Below are 14,543 nucleotides of genomic sequence, written 5' to 3' on the forward strand. Positions count from 1 at the left end.
GGGTGCAACAACAGAAAAAGCAGACATAGAGAGTTTATAAATATAAGATCTACAGAACTATGAAAAAATTCGTAACACGGATGGGATTGTTCACAGCACTAATTAATTCTAGCTTCCCACACACATTTTGCATACGCATATATGGCCTACGTAATAATATATTAGTAGCAAAACTTGTTACAAGAAATTTGTTTTACACTGAACATATTTTTTCACTAGATCTAAGGGATCTAATGACGTCAGCTTTTTTCAGCCAATTTTTACCCCCTCCCCCCCCCCCTCCTGTCAGCCTTTAATCAGCTTTTGTTTGACCCCCCCCCCCTCCCCCCCAAGCTGAGGTCAGCTTTATAGATCAATAATATTTCTATCAATTGCACATTTGTTTCGTCAAGAATACCATCTAACACTACTAACAGTAACAGTTAGCTATAGAGACAACACAACAAAATGAATAATGCTAAATAGTTGTTATTTATACTTATAGTGTTTAACTTTATTATTAAAAGATGAGATCATTGTATCATGCATGGTGGTAATGATGTTTCAAACGTGTCACAAAATAGAAAAGCTGGCATTGGGAAAAACTAATAGGCCTACCTAATATCCCCACATTGAAGAAATATGTTCAAAAATGTTGCGGTCAGCCAAACCTGGATCACTTTCCAATGTCCCCACTTCCTCATTCAACTCACCCTCACCATCACTTTCACTCTCACTCACTCTGCTTTCACTGTGGCCACTATCTGTGGTTTGTCTGAAACAAACCCTCATATGAGCATTCTTATATGCATGCTTGATAGTGGAGTGGTATTTGCCACAGCGAGAACAAGTTCTCTTCTGCAATTTTGTCATTCCTTTGGCATCAGGTTGGTTCAGAGAGGGGCAATGCTGGTCAAAATGGACAGTCCATTATATTTTTCAAAGCTGACATCAGCTTTTCCTTGACCCCCCCCCCCCCCCCCCGACCCCCCACCTTTCTGGAGTCAGCTCAGGGTCAGCTGGCCCAAAGACCCCCCCCCCCCCCCCCCTAATAGGCTGACGTCATTAAAGAACGGTCCCTAATTAATGTTCTCAAAACATGCGTTCAATAATTAGCTTTATGTCGCCAGCAGAAGCAGAAAACAGGACGGACTTGCTTTTAAAAGAGATTTAGCTCCAGCTATAAACTTTTTAAAAATCTGTAGAAACCATTGACTAGGATTTTTTTTTTTATATTGGGCTAGTATTTATTAAAGAATTTTCTTTAAAGAAATTTCTAGAATAATATAGAACCTATGTGTACAAATGTTTGAAAAAAATACTCATCGGTTAAGACGAATTGATATAGATCTAAGTAAGTGTAGAATTCTGTGATACAGCCAGAAGTTTTTATTTTATCGCGTTTTAAAAATTGCCTTGTTTTCAGAAGCAATTAATAATTAATATTTCCAGTTCTACATTTTCACGCGAAGACCGCCATTTTGAAGATGTTTCTTTTCCTTTTAAAAAAATGTAGGCCTGTCGGATGTGGCAGTGTGATTCACAAAACTGAGTTGTTTAGACCCATCAAAGCACGAGGCATCATGGCCGATCACAAAAGTCTACGCGGCGTATCGAGGCATATTCACCCTGCCGCGTGCATGTTCACCGAACTGCCTACAATCGGAGAGAGGGCCCTCGGGCACGTTTTATACACCAAATTTGACCCAGAAGTCCATTTGGAGGATTTGACTTTTTCACTTGACCAAAGTGTGCCAAAATGGTAGCCTAGCTTTTGTTCCTCCGTGAAGGCAAAAATCTGGCCTTCATTCAAACAATTGGGATTGAGCAAAATTTACAGTATTATGTATTGTCCGATGTTCTTACTACATGTATTTTCAAATATTATGAGACAAAACTGTACTAAATTATGAGAAAGGTGCAACGTTGCGAAAGAGAGAGGAACTCAGTCGTGTGAAAAGGGTAGTTTGAGCTATGGCCTGAATAAGGTTACCTAGGGACTTGCATGGTACAAAAGCAAGCCATATGTGGTCTAAATAAGAACTCCCTTCAGAAATACTCGAAGAGATAATCTGCTTCTGTGGTTTAGCCGTTTGATGCTTTTCTGTCGCATCCAGGAGACCTGAGTTCAATTCCTGAGTGGGGAAAAATGTTTAGCAAGCACCTCATTCATTCTGCTAAGATGTTGTCTCCCTCTCAGCCCGGGTTGGCCACGACAGGCACAGTCGGACCCTGCCTCTTACAATATCTAACCTGTGTCAATGGGGGTAGATGTTTTTACAAAACAAGCACATTTAAAGAGAAAAAAATTCTATGAGAGGAAGAACCCTATACATGTACTTTTAAAAGTGTAATCATTAATTTAAATTTAAAGAACTGACAACTTATTCAATGAACCAATATTCACCAGGTACAAAACATAACTATCGTGCCAGAAATGGTCTGCTGGGACATTTCAGTAACCTGCTCGCAGCACTTTTAAAGACTCCCGAGCGACTATTGAGTTCATGTGTGCTGTCGGCATCACTGATGCCACACACACACACAAAGAGAGAGAGAGAGAGAGAGAGAGAGAGAGAGAGAGAGAGAGAGAGAGAGAGAGAGAGAGAGAGAGAGAGAGAGAGAGAGAGAGAGAGAGAACATAAAATCATTCCCTTATGATGCAATGGTAAAAAAAAAATGAAGGACAGCATTTCTCTAAAGCTCAAGTAGGGAGTTCAACAAATGCATGCGGATTGTTGATGTAATGAAAATGACAGGCACAGGGGAAAAAATTTAGACAGAAATAACCGAAGCAGGGAGGGGCATTCCAGATGAACATACATGTACACAGAAAAACCTGATTTAGAAATTGATTTAATATTTTCTCACACCATGCCAGCTTAATGTTTGCTTATAATATTCCTGGCTTACGCACTTCTAAAGTCTTGTTTTTCTAAGGGCAAAGTGGCACTGAGCGACTACAAGGGCTCAATGCAAAGAGGCTGTTAAAGTTAAGATAAAGTTAGACAGCTGCACATGACATAGCGAGGCAGACAGTCCAGGTCCAGTAGTTTTTCTCCCCTCATACAATGGGAAGGTCGGCAGTGAGTTGGGGCAGCTGAAATTTAAAAAATCGGACTCTGGGGAACTACAATCATATTTTCATAAAACTGAAAAAAACATAATGATTCTGACAAATTGGTAATGATGGGCAGCCCTGCATACCTGAGAAGGCTAAAGATAGACTTATATATCTATCCTAAGATCAGGGCTGGGGCTGAAAGACAGCAGTTAGAGGGAGCCAGGAGTAGCAGTAGAAAGAGTCAGGAGTAAAGGAGAAAGGAACCCAGAGGAGGTCAGGAGTGATATGAGGAAGTGGAGATAAATCAGATGACAACAGGGCTAGAGAACAGGAAAGGAGGTGAAAGTAGAAAATTTATTAGATAAATTTAAAAAAATGCTAATTAATGTCAGGTTTCAAACCCGCGGCCTCTTGAAAGAGAGGTGCACATCATACTTCTGGACCATGACAGCCCCTCATCTTACACTTAAGGGCACAATCAATCAACATATGACATACTTATGCAGCAGATGCTTGACTTATATATGGACTAATGATTTGAGGCGTTTAAAGTCAAATAAACACACTCAACACTGGCATTCTCTAGCGTACATTAACTAAAAGTGTTACACTCCATCATTAACAAAATTTAGATCTTAAAGTTAAAGAAAGACTGGTTCACCACTGCCTGTCAGGGTCAACCCTGGATTGAGGGGACATAATCATACCAGTAGACAAAAATACTCAACAAAAAAACCTTCCACATCCGCAAATCAAACTCATGCCTTCTGCACGGAATGGTGAATATAACCTTACCCTTAGTGCTACACTACAGACACCATTTCAAAATGATTCTCTTTTCTTTGCTTTTATGCTAATTCTTTTCAGATTTCTTCTTGCAGAATTCTGCTGTTCCTTGTACCTGTAATTTTCTAAACCAGCTAAAAAAAAGTTCAATGTTTTCACCAGCAAATATGGATCTTAAATTACCTGCTGGAAAATAACACAAAAGACTAAACAGACAGGTCCATATATGATGATCAGAGGTCAGTGTCTCCTGTAAGCAGTAGAATTAATTAGCCTTAATTATCAGACCTGCTGCCCTACTGAACTTTTACTTTGGACGACCACTTGGTAAACACGATCAATTGATAATGGTAATCTGTTCACAAGGTTCTCACAAATTTAAAACTGGGAGATTTTTGAGCGACAAAATAATGAAACAATGACTTGTCAGGCAAGACCTTAGCATTTAATGACATGCTTGCAACATTCTATGAGCCGTACATAGTTCACACACATTTCATTTCCAGTCACACTATACAGTGCACACCTATTGTCTTACACAACATCCTTCACTTTTGAAAACATTTCCAGCATCTCAAATATGTCAAACCCAAGTCACTCCTCTCTATTTTCCTCTCAGCTGCTGACGTGCGTAATCTCTCACACCAAATGTAATTCACTCCCACTTCTAACGTCACAGATCAAAAGGTCCACCAGTTACAATCATTTGTCAAGAAGCCTTGTACATCCAAACCTTCCCCTGAGTGAGGCCATTGTTTTCCAAACGACAATCTTGTGGGAGTTCATAATCAGCTACGAGATGCAGAAATTTCTTCATGGGATGGTTAACGAATGGCAAACGATCTGGGTCTCCGATGAGCACTGTTGTATCAGGAGAAAGATGCTGAAGCCACCACACTATCATTTGTGCAAAATCTGGATCATAGAACATGTCCCCCATTAGAACAACATTCGCTGCTCCAGATGGTTTTGCACTGAGCAGGTTCTTAGTGTTTATATCCAACTTTACTGAGTTCTCTCTCATGTTTAGGTCAATGGCAACTGAAGCAACTGGGGAAGAAGAGAAATAACATATATTCACATTTAAGTTTTTAAATATCAATTGCCAATACTTTTTTGGGGGGTAAGTGTTTTTACAGCGCTCGTGCCAACACTTTACATATCATGGTGTAAATTCTCTGAACCATTTTCGCTACTTTAACAAAAAAAAAAGCAATTTGATGATTTGAAAGGAGGAATATTGGAACTTTGACAGACTTTTGAGGTGAAAAATAGAGCTAGATCTAGATCTAGATCTAGGCTACATTATCTACATTCTTCTAGATCTAGATCATTTGTGGGTTATTTTTTTGGCACTTTTTACTATTTTTAACTAAAGCTTGGAGAGCAATTTTAGTCTCTTCTTTCTGTGTTGCTTAGTTAGGGTCTAAGCTACTGTAGGCCCTACAATCTGTCTTGGTGGAGTTTGGACTTGGGGTTATAAAATTATTTCCTTTTTTTTTTTTGCAGGCCTTAGATATTATAGATTTCTTTTCTAAATATTTTTCAATTTTAAAGCATTTGATACTAGATCTAGAATGAAGAGTTCACCTACATGTTAATTTCTACTCCTTTGCAGGTGAGATCATGTATAAGGCCAATGAAACAATGTTCACAGACTTTTTTTTACCCCTTTGCAATTTAGGTGTATGCTAGAAAAGAAGTGTACATTGTACATCATTTGTCTACTCCTTTCATTTGCAGATGAGGTCCTTCTTGTTGAGGACTTTACCAAGAATAGAAAAAACAACTTACCTTTATGTAGTGTAGTCTGCCCACTTCTGTAAGAGGCAGATGACACTCTATCCAGTAGTCTCTCATTACAAAAATGATGACAACCGACTCATGACACACACAATGAATATATATTCATACCAGACAACATCACCGATGATTTTAACATGGGTAATCACCTGACAGTAGGACTTGACAATGTGACAAAACTGAAAGACCCCCACTTTCAACCTCACATCTCTGCCAAACAAATAATGTGAGGCATCGTGGTGAAATCAGGCACTTGTCAAAATAGTGAAATCGAAGGAGCGGGCAATTTTTTGCTAGTGTTTGACAATTTTTATGAAAATTTTGTTTTTTGGCTCAACGCCTTGTATGCCCCTTCAATCACAAATATATTGACTTCTCCTCGAGATTAATGGGTATTGTTTTCATTGAAAGCAAGACAAAAATAATTAAGCTTTCAGATGGTACCAATAACCCCACATGCCCAAAATTCGAAGGTCTGATCCGACCGCGTCGTGACACATTTATTTTTAATTAAGCCTTCCTGAGGATTTTATTGCTTTTGTGTTTCTTTTCTGTATTCAATTGCCAGTTCAGTGATGTGTGGTTTTATTTGTATAAATAAGGAATTTACGAGTATTTCTGATAACCCCCTTGATATCACGAAAATCTCAAAATTACTCTGGTTCTGAGGCAAAATAATGCACCTTTCCAATGTTCTCTTTTTTACCACACATTGTTACTTAATATTCATTTCCCATTGGTTTTCTGTGTTGATGTGATGTATTTTTGGCAAAATAACCTTTCAAATGATATTTTTCCAATTTTCAGGGGAGATAACCCAATAATTAAAAATTATTGTTTTGCCTCTAACTTGGCTATCTTTCCGTGAATTTTCATAAAAACCTGTACATTAGTACATTTTAAACTACTTTTTCATATTACAAAGAGCTCAGGAAAGTTTTGTGCTTAGTTTGACAATTATAGAATCTATACTTAATTTTTTATTCTAACTGCAGGGTTATGTAACAAATTGAGTAATCTGGGTATAAATCTCAGGTTTCCAGCTTTTTTTCTTCATATGTAAGCTGTTTGGGTGTTTTTCGGTGGATTGTGAATATTTTTGTGTTATACAGTAGTCTCCGCCTAAGATCCCACCGCTTACGATCCCGGTTCGCTTAAGATCCCACTGTTTTAAGAGAACAGAATTTTTACTATACAAAAGTCACCCCTAAGATCCCGCTCTGATTCACTCTGAAGGTCTACATTCGGCTAAGATCCCGCATTTCAGATCATAATTTGCGGAACAAAAACCCGGGCGGGACAGCCGATCAACCAAGTGTGAAAAGTTGAGATCAATAAACTGTCCGTCGCATCAAAGATCAGCCACTATCGTGAATGTGATCACATACACGTTTAACGTAAAACTCGATGAAGTGATACAATGTTTGCCCCAGACGGGCTCACACTGGGGTGTGAACTGACCGACACGTTTGTTTTCCCCAAACATCGCACTCACACCTGAGCTCGCCACCTAAACTTACATCACTCGCTGGGTGGGTAGGGCCTACACGTTCGCTCCAGGTGGGATCACATTGAACTGTGAACTCTTCCCTGACCATTGCAGCAGTAGTTGTCTCTACTCCCGAATTTGCTAGACAGACTGAATTTTAATTGGTGTGTTCACAACGTAATTGTGTGTAACGACAAAGGCGGTTGTGGGGGGGGGGCTCAGTCAGAGATGGAAAGCTATAAATTTTCGACAGGTAAAGGGGAGGGGCAACTGGATAAGCATAGATCTTGAGACTCATGATAGGATAATAAGGGAAAATGGCACTCCCCATCCCACTATGCACTGTGATAGGCCATCAAGGTTAACCACTCTTTGCACGCCATACGTCATAAACCCAACAAACGGTCACGTCAGTTCATTTTAGAGTGGAGGGAGACCATTTTACAGATAGTGAGCCTTAGCATGGGTCACCATACATTCTTCCCTGGGTCCGTCGGTTAAGATCCCGGTTCGCCTAAGATCCCGCATTTCCTTGCTCCCAAGCACCGGGATCTTAGGCGGAGACTACTGTATTTGTGTAGTATAATAATGTTATTTACAGAGAGATTTCAGTAAGCTTCTTCATTTAGTGAGAATCAGGGGGAGTTAACTTTGAAGGTCTCTTACGCACACTGTGATGAGCTGACGCTCATAAAATATGCATTTCTAGTATCCTGAAATGTTAAGCTTTCAAACAGTATATCATATGTCATGTTTTATAACACTTCATATTTGGTCAATTTTGGGAAATGCTGAGCACCCAAATTGTGAAACCTGCCATAACATTTAGGTGCTTGGTACATTCAGTCGATATGCAAGCCTTTATATCTTTATCTCTGCAAGAAATAGATTCTGTTTTAACTGACAAATGTTGAAGAGTCACTTTGAAAAGATATCTAACAAATTTTATATAACTGGAATATCATTTAAGTCATCAGTTCACCCATCCTGAGCATCAACATCTGGGTGTGTGGTTGCAGGACGGGGCATGGCCACCGGAGGAGGGGTGCCACTATTTGAAGTTTGTTGTGTAGACATAGGAGGGTCTATGTCAGCTATATTCTTATCATTTGGGGTGTAAATCTACGTTGTGTGATATTTGACGTTTGTGTGACGGGACCGGGAAGCATCGGATCATAGGTCTGAGCATGGGGAACACCCGATTCTAGATCTAGCACTATTTTCATCTTCACTTGAGTTAACGCCCGGACTGCTAGTGCCCCCTCCCCCCCCCCCCCCCAGTCAGTGCAGGCCGCCAGTCCGACCCCAACACATGCCAGAGTAGACACATGTGCGTGCCAACAACGCATGTGTTGGTATGAAAAAAGGCCGCTGATTGGTCACATGCAATCGGTTAAGTGAATGAATAATGGATCATGATGCAGGTGCAATGGATGGTTTCCGGGAATAGATAAAGTTCATTCTGGGAGAAAAATGAGCGAAGCCACGTCTGCGGGTGCTGTTCACCCTGAAGCGATGTCGTTGAATCCGAGCTTGCTGATTTAAGTGCTCGTTGCATCCGGGTTATTATTATTGATTTTAAAGAAGAAAAAAAACGGGGGATCTATCTCATCTCGTTGAATCCGAGTTCTCGTTGAATCCAAGCTAGTTAAATCCGAGTTCCACTGTATGAAGTTAATTAAAAAAGAATACCGTTTGATAATAAAGAAGATCATCTTTTAACAATTAAGTAAAGTCCACATGTTTCCTCATACATAATCACCTGGGTCGACATCATTGGCTAAGACATGGGAGGCACCAGACATCTTAGCTGCTATTGCAGCAGAGCCACAACCAGAGCCAATGTCAAGGACACACTTGTTTTGTACACACTTTGGGCGGTCAAGAATATACCTGAGTGAGGACAAAAAAGATCTGGATCAATGACAGAAAAAAAAAGATAAAAATTAGGCCATTATCGCTATAACAAGAAGTTCAGTTGAAAGTTTTCTCTTTGATTAGGGATTCTTGGGGGCCCCTCATGGTCTGAGGCAAGGCGTTTGCCTATCATTCAAAAGGCCCTGGGTTTGACCCCTGACAAGGCCGAAAAATGTGAACTTCTCTAATACTTCTCCTTTCCTGTTCTCTGGTCATTTTCTGTCATCTCCACTTTCTCTCTCCACCACTCTCACCCACTCCTGACTTTTTCCACTGCTACTCCAGGTTCCTCTCTACTATTGTCTGTCAGCCACACCCCTGATCTTAGGATGGAAAAGAATGCACATCTAGCCTTCTCAGACAAGGGCAAAAAACCCTTGGAGTTGGAGGTCGCGTGCGCAAGTTGGGCACATTAAAGATCCCTTGGTCATCCTGAAACTGATAAGAGATACCCCCATACAAAATTTTTTTAATTCCTTCCAAAACTTAAATGTATTCTAGACTAATTCTAGTCAGTACAAAAAACCCCCCAAAATAGAGAACCTTTAATATCGGAATATGGTTGCCTGAAGGCAAGAGGCTATGTAGGAAAAATGGTCACATTCGTAAAAATCAGATGCACTGCAGGTTGATGAACAACCAGTCGCCCACCCCTGAGATCTAGCATGGGAACGCAAAGAACAGAGGATTAGGCACCCCATCATATTTTGCTTCAGGAAAACCTTCAATATGAAAGAAATCACAATGTTGTAATTCACAGGATTGTTTTTACAGTTAACTCATTTACAGTACAGCTCAAAGGAAAAAAAGGTCCTGAATATGAAAGCCGTACTGCATCATTGAGGCAAAATTCCAGCAAGCAGTGCACCACTTCATAAGCACTGAAAAGACAGTGCATATTATATATTCCCTTATTATCAGAGCAATATTTTGTGAGAGAAGTGATAACATAAATCATAAAGAGCACATGTAGACTGAATCTGTTGTCCTGTATGTTCTGGGACACGAGAGGCATGAAAAGACGATTCGGTATTAATAAATATAATGTAACAAGCTTGAATTTTACTTTTAATTTCAGAGGGGTCGTTCTGTGGTGTGCTATAGCTGTCTCCTTCATACTTTCTGTTGTTTTTTTGTTCTTTGATAAAGAGTACACTTTGCATTAGAAAATAAAAGAAATACAGATAGGATGATGGATACCCAGACAGACTAAAATGAAAGACTTATTATTAAAATGTCTGGAGCTAGTGATTAAAAAAACCACCCAAGTTTCTTTTGACCATGGCCTGACATTTTGATAGTAGGTAATCCTGAGAACCAACCTCGTCAAAGCTTGGCCCCCTGGCCAATAAAAAGCCCAGAATGGATCATCAAAAGGGCTGGACTCTCCAGGGGACCTCCACAGATGACATTGTGGTGTAATCAGATGAAGTCCTACTTCAGGCGTTAGGTGAACTCGGGTGACCTTTGTGTGCTGTTTGACCATTGCTTGCAAAAACAGTCTATTCATAGATCTCTGTATGAGTTTCCAATAAAATCATCCTCATCTTTCAAAGCACTCTCTTGAAACCTGAAGAGTTATAGATGATAAACAACCACGATTTACTTCAATGCATCAATTTTCAACAGAAAAAACAAAAGAACAGAGATCACAAAGAGAGGCAAAAAATAAAAACTCACCAAAAGAAAGAAACATGCTTTACATTATATCCTCCTTTCTGTAATATTGTTCAGTTTGAGGGTAGAAAAAATTGTCAGACAAGACAGAGGTAATCTGTCACTTTCTCAATCCTAAAATGTTACACAATCACCACTACATTTACTATGTAATATCACACTGGTTTTTTATTCCCATTTATAAGATAATGTCCCAAGAAGAGGAAAAGATGAAGCAACAATGATCAACATACCATGTAAAGTCTGGTTGTTGTAACTTAAACAGAGTAAGCATCGACTTGAACTCACAGACAGCGATAGGGATCCACATGCTTCATCATGTCTAAACATAAGACAAGATCACTCCTGAACCTTCGTGGCACACACATGAGAGGAAGCGCCCACAAAAAACTGCTCCTCAAATAATCTAAACAGATGCTAGAAAACCGTAAAGAAGCACTCCGTCCATATGTATCTGACAGTTGTCTTTCACGAATTCATAGTTGAACCAATCTGTAACGGAATATAATATAATGGTCATTCAGATTACAGAAAGAAGTCAAAGTACTCAAAGACCATTATTAATATTATAAACAGAATGCCACTATGGATAGGGTGTGATTTATGGTCACACACTAGACTTGACAAAGCCAACAAATGGTTCAATATAGATTCGTAAGCCTATTATTTATAATCTTAATTTTTGTCTTTCAATATATTCATCAAAATTATTTCTATCATGGGAGCTTCTTAACATTAACAGAACACGCCATGTTTCTATTATCTTCTTCTTCTCGATCGCATCACACTTGAAGTCCGGTATCTGTCATATATTGGGCCGTCCTGCTCAGTTCACCTGGCGGCCCGTATAGCTTCTCTTGTAGCGTCAGTGGGGTTGGCCACGTTTCCTGTCTCAGGGCCCTGTGTGTCTTGCTGTGCTGAAGGATGTGTTCAACAGTTTGGGTTTCTATTATCATTATGGGAGCTTTCTAAAATTAACTGAACACACCACACTCAGTCTGAGGAAGGGTTCTTGGAAACCTTGTTTAGCAAATGACAACTATGGGCAGGTTTTGAGTCCGAATTGTGGCCAAAATATTGACCAAAGCTATGTTGGACAAGGACGGCTTTGGAGTAAAATGGAGAGGTGACACTGAAGCTGACCTAAATTAAGTTTCGATACAAGTTTGGTAGGTACGTGTTTCTGTAGATTAAAAATTTTTTTTACATTCAATAAAATTAATCTATGCATGCACGTTATTAATCGTAGCACTTATTTAAAAGTAATTGCACATCGCGAGACTGATGTGACATACACACAAGGACGGGGGTACTCACCAAAGTCCTCCTTTTTCTTCTTCTTTTTTTTCTAAGTGTTTTACAGCGCTCGCAACTACATAAAGGTCATGTGAGCACATCATCATCATTGCCTTTCTCACCCAGCACCAGGGTATAGGCCATGGACAAACACCTTCCACTTTTCTCTATCCTGGGCTAGCCTCTTGTTGTTACTCCATGTCTTCCCACTTTTCTGTACATTGATTTCTGTGATTCTTCTCCAGGTTCCACGAGGTCTTCCCCTTGATCTCTTGCCCTGTGGGTTCCAATCCAAAACTTTCTTTGTTATGCAGCTGCCTGACTTCCTGAGAGTATGTCCAATCCATCGCCACCGCCTTATTCCTACCTCATCTCTGACTGGGACCTGTCTTGTTTTTCTTAACACTTCCACATTGGTGACCCTGTCTGTTCATCTGATCCTCAGTAACTTTCTTAGACACCTGTTCAAGAAAACCTGGACCCTCTTTATACAAGCCTGTGATGCGTTCCATCATGCCTCACATCCATACAACAGGACCGACTTCACCTTTGAATTGAAAATCCTCAGCTTTGTTCGAAGTGATATAATATCTCAAGTCTTCCAAATCCTATCCAAAGATATGAAAGCAGCCTGTGCTTTTCCAATGCGGGACTTTATTTCAGCACCTGTTCCTCCCTCTCTGTCAATTATGCTCCCAAGATAGCAGAAGGATGTGAGCGCATGGGAAACAATAAATATTTTCAATTGGTAGGAAATTTTGAATTCTGCCTGGGTGGTGGCCTAACTAGTAGGCGTACTTATCGATCTTCGGACCACCAATGAGGGATCTTTACAATAATGCGTGCGCGACCTTCACATGGGACCTCCGAGATTTTTCTTCCTTGTCCGAGAAGGCTAGGTGCAGATCTTTAAATCCTACCAAAAGACCAGGGGCGTGGCAACAGCAAGGCTGCAGAAAAAGAGTCAGGAGCCCAGATAAGGGGGCAAGGGGGTTGGGGCAGAAAGTGGAGACGAAAGCAGACGACAGGACATTGTTATAGAGAGCAGGAAAGGATCTGAAAGGAGAAAATTTTAGAGAAGAAAATGTTCCTGTCGCTATCCAGATTCGAACCCGGGACTTATTGAATGAGAGGCGAACCTTGCCTTATAATCTCTAGGCAAGAGAGCCCCCAGAGTCTCTTTGTAAATGAGCTATGGTAGGCTATAGCCTTACTATAGTGCTCTATATTAAATTATCACTTTATTCCTCCTATTACGTAGAATAGGCTAGAAAATAATATGAGAAAAAGCAGAGACAGTTGAGACCCCTCCGGGGCAGTGCCACTGACTGACTGTAACGTAACTGTAAGTGTCTTTAGGCCATTCCCAAAGGGGGGACATTTCTCGTTCAAGCACAGTAGAACTGTAAATGGGCTGATTCATCATGTCACGCTCATGAATAACTGTGCCTGATCTGCATTAGGGAACTGCTGCTTTTTCTTTCCTAATCCCTACTATTGTCATTTTTCTACAAGACTTCTTTTGAATGTTTGTCACTCTTGTGACCCGCTATTTTCGGGGTGCCTTGATAGTCGAAGCAGACCTTATATATGCTGTGTTGAAGCTAGAGAGATGAGCAGAGTTGGTCTGATTCCCTGTAAGGACTTCTCTGTTGACACCCACCCCTTGGCGCTCATATAATGACCTTATATTGTTTGCGAGCGCCCTAAAACCCTTTCCACTAATAAAATAAAAGATAGATATCTAGTTGACAGAAAGACTCTCAGACTCTCTAGAGAGATTGTTGATCGCTGCATTCGTCGAACATGGAGCTAATTCATTCGTCGGTGTAGGCCTTGGAGAGGGAAGGACTTCCCTAACGAGCGACCACCCCATCAAACACAATAAAGAAGAGGCCTAACCCTAACCCTACCCCGAGATCTAGATCTACCCCTCAATTCTGCTCTGTCTCATTGACTCTTACTCATAGTGGTCGCTCGTTACGGAAGTCCTCCCTTGGCTGGTGTAGGTTACGAGGTAAAGATAGAGTGTCTTTAAAAAAAAACGACAAACAATTAGTATTACGCCTCATAAATAAATTACTAGATCTAGAACTAGATCTAGATCTAGATTTAGATATAGATCTAGAGTCTATAGATCTCTAGACTAGATCAAGTAGATCTAGATTTATATCTAGATTCTAGATCATGGAGATCTGGATTCACCGACGACTTATCCAAAACAAACTCAATTCTGGCGGACACCAGAGCAGTTCAGGGCCAACCAACCTGGTCCAGTTCGACTCCAAAATAAAGATTGGTCATGGAAAAACCCCTTTCGACATTGCACCTCCGTGAGCGCAGTTGAGGTTGAGTTGGGTTGGAGAAGGCCAAATTACACACAGTCATTTGAGTCATCCAGGACCTCTGGCTCTCCTCCACGCCTAGCCTAGGCCCTATCTCTCGAATCTCTCCTCGCTCACTCGAGTCAGCTGTTCTTGGGCCCACGTCTGAGCCTTGGCCCTAGGAGGCTAGCCTACGGAATTTTCCATT

The 14,543-nt window shown here is 40.5% G+C and overlaps 1 protein-coding gene across 3 annotated transcripts; it reads right to left on the reverse strand.

The window, feature by feature from the left end:
* Positions 1–2,818: 2,818 nt before the first annotated feature.
* Positions 2,819–14,479, reverse strand: LOC101846121 (electron transfer flavoprotein beta subunit lysine methyltransferase). 3 transcript variants are annotated; one of them, XM_005093909.3, is made up of 5 exons: positions 14,280–14,445; positions 11,004–11,207; positions 10,361–10,608; positions 8,884–9,014; positions 2,820–4,879 (listed from the first exon to the last, which is right to left on the reverse strand). In XM_005093909.3, exons 3-5 carry the CDS (start codon positions 10,546–10,548, stop codon positions 4,539–4,541), a joined length of 660 nt encoding a protein of 219 aa, XP_005093966.1. In that variant the 5' UTR covers positions 10,549–10,608; positions 11,004–11,207; positions 14,280–14,445; the 3' UTR covers positions 2,820–4,538. The 3 variants fall into 3 exon arrangements, with proteins under 3 accessions (XP_035824531.1, XP_005093966.1, XP_005093965.1); XM_035968638.1 differs by lacking the exons at positions 11,004–11,207; positions 14,280–14,445 and adding an exon at positions 13,976–14,077 and having other exon boundaries at positions 2,819–4,879; XM_005093908.3 differs by lacking the exon at positions 11,004–11,207 and having other exon boundaries at positions 14,280–14,479.
* Between the last annotated feature and the right edge of the window lie 64 nt (positions 14,480–14,543).

This window comes from Aplysia californica, unplaced genomic scaffold (assembly GCF_000002075.1).
Source record: "Aplysia californica isolate F4 #8 unplaced genomic scaffold, AplCal3.0 scaffold00072, whole genome shotgun sequence".
Classification (NCBI taxonomy): Eukaryota; Metazoa; Mollusca; class Gastropoda; order Aplysiida; family Aplysiidae; genus Aplysia; species Aplysia californica.

Bases quoted from the DNA above. Each gene is read 5' to 3' on its own strand.
- LOC101846121 (XM_035968638.1), bottom strand. From the start codon at position 10,548: ATGAATAGACTGTTTTTGCAAGCAATGGTCAAACAGCACACAAAGGTC. The intron at 9,015-10,360 runs GTTGGTTCTCAG...GTCCTCACTCAG, and splicing joins GGGGGCCAAGCTTTGACGAG to GTATATTCTTGACCGCCCAA. The intron at 4,880-8,883 runs GTGATTATGTAT...CTTCTTCCCCAG, and splicing joins AGCCAATGATGTCGACCCAG to TTGCTTCAGTTGCCATTGAC.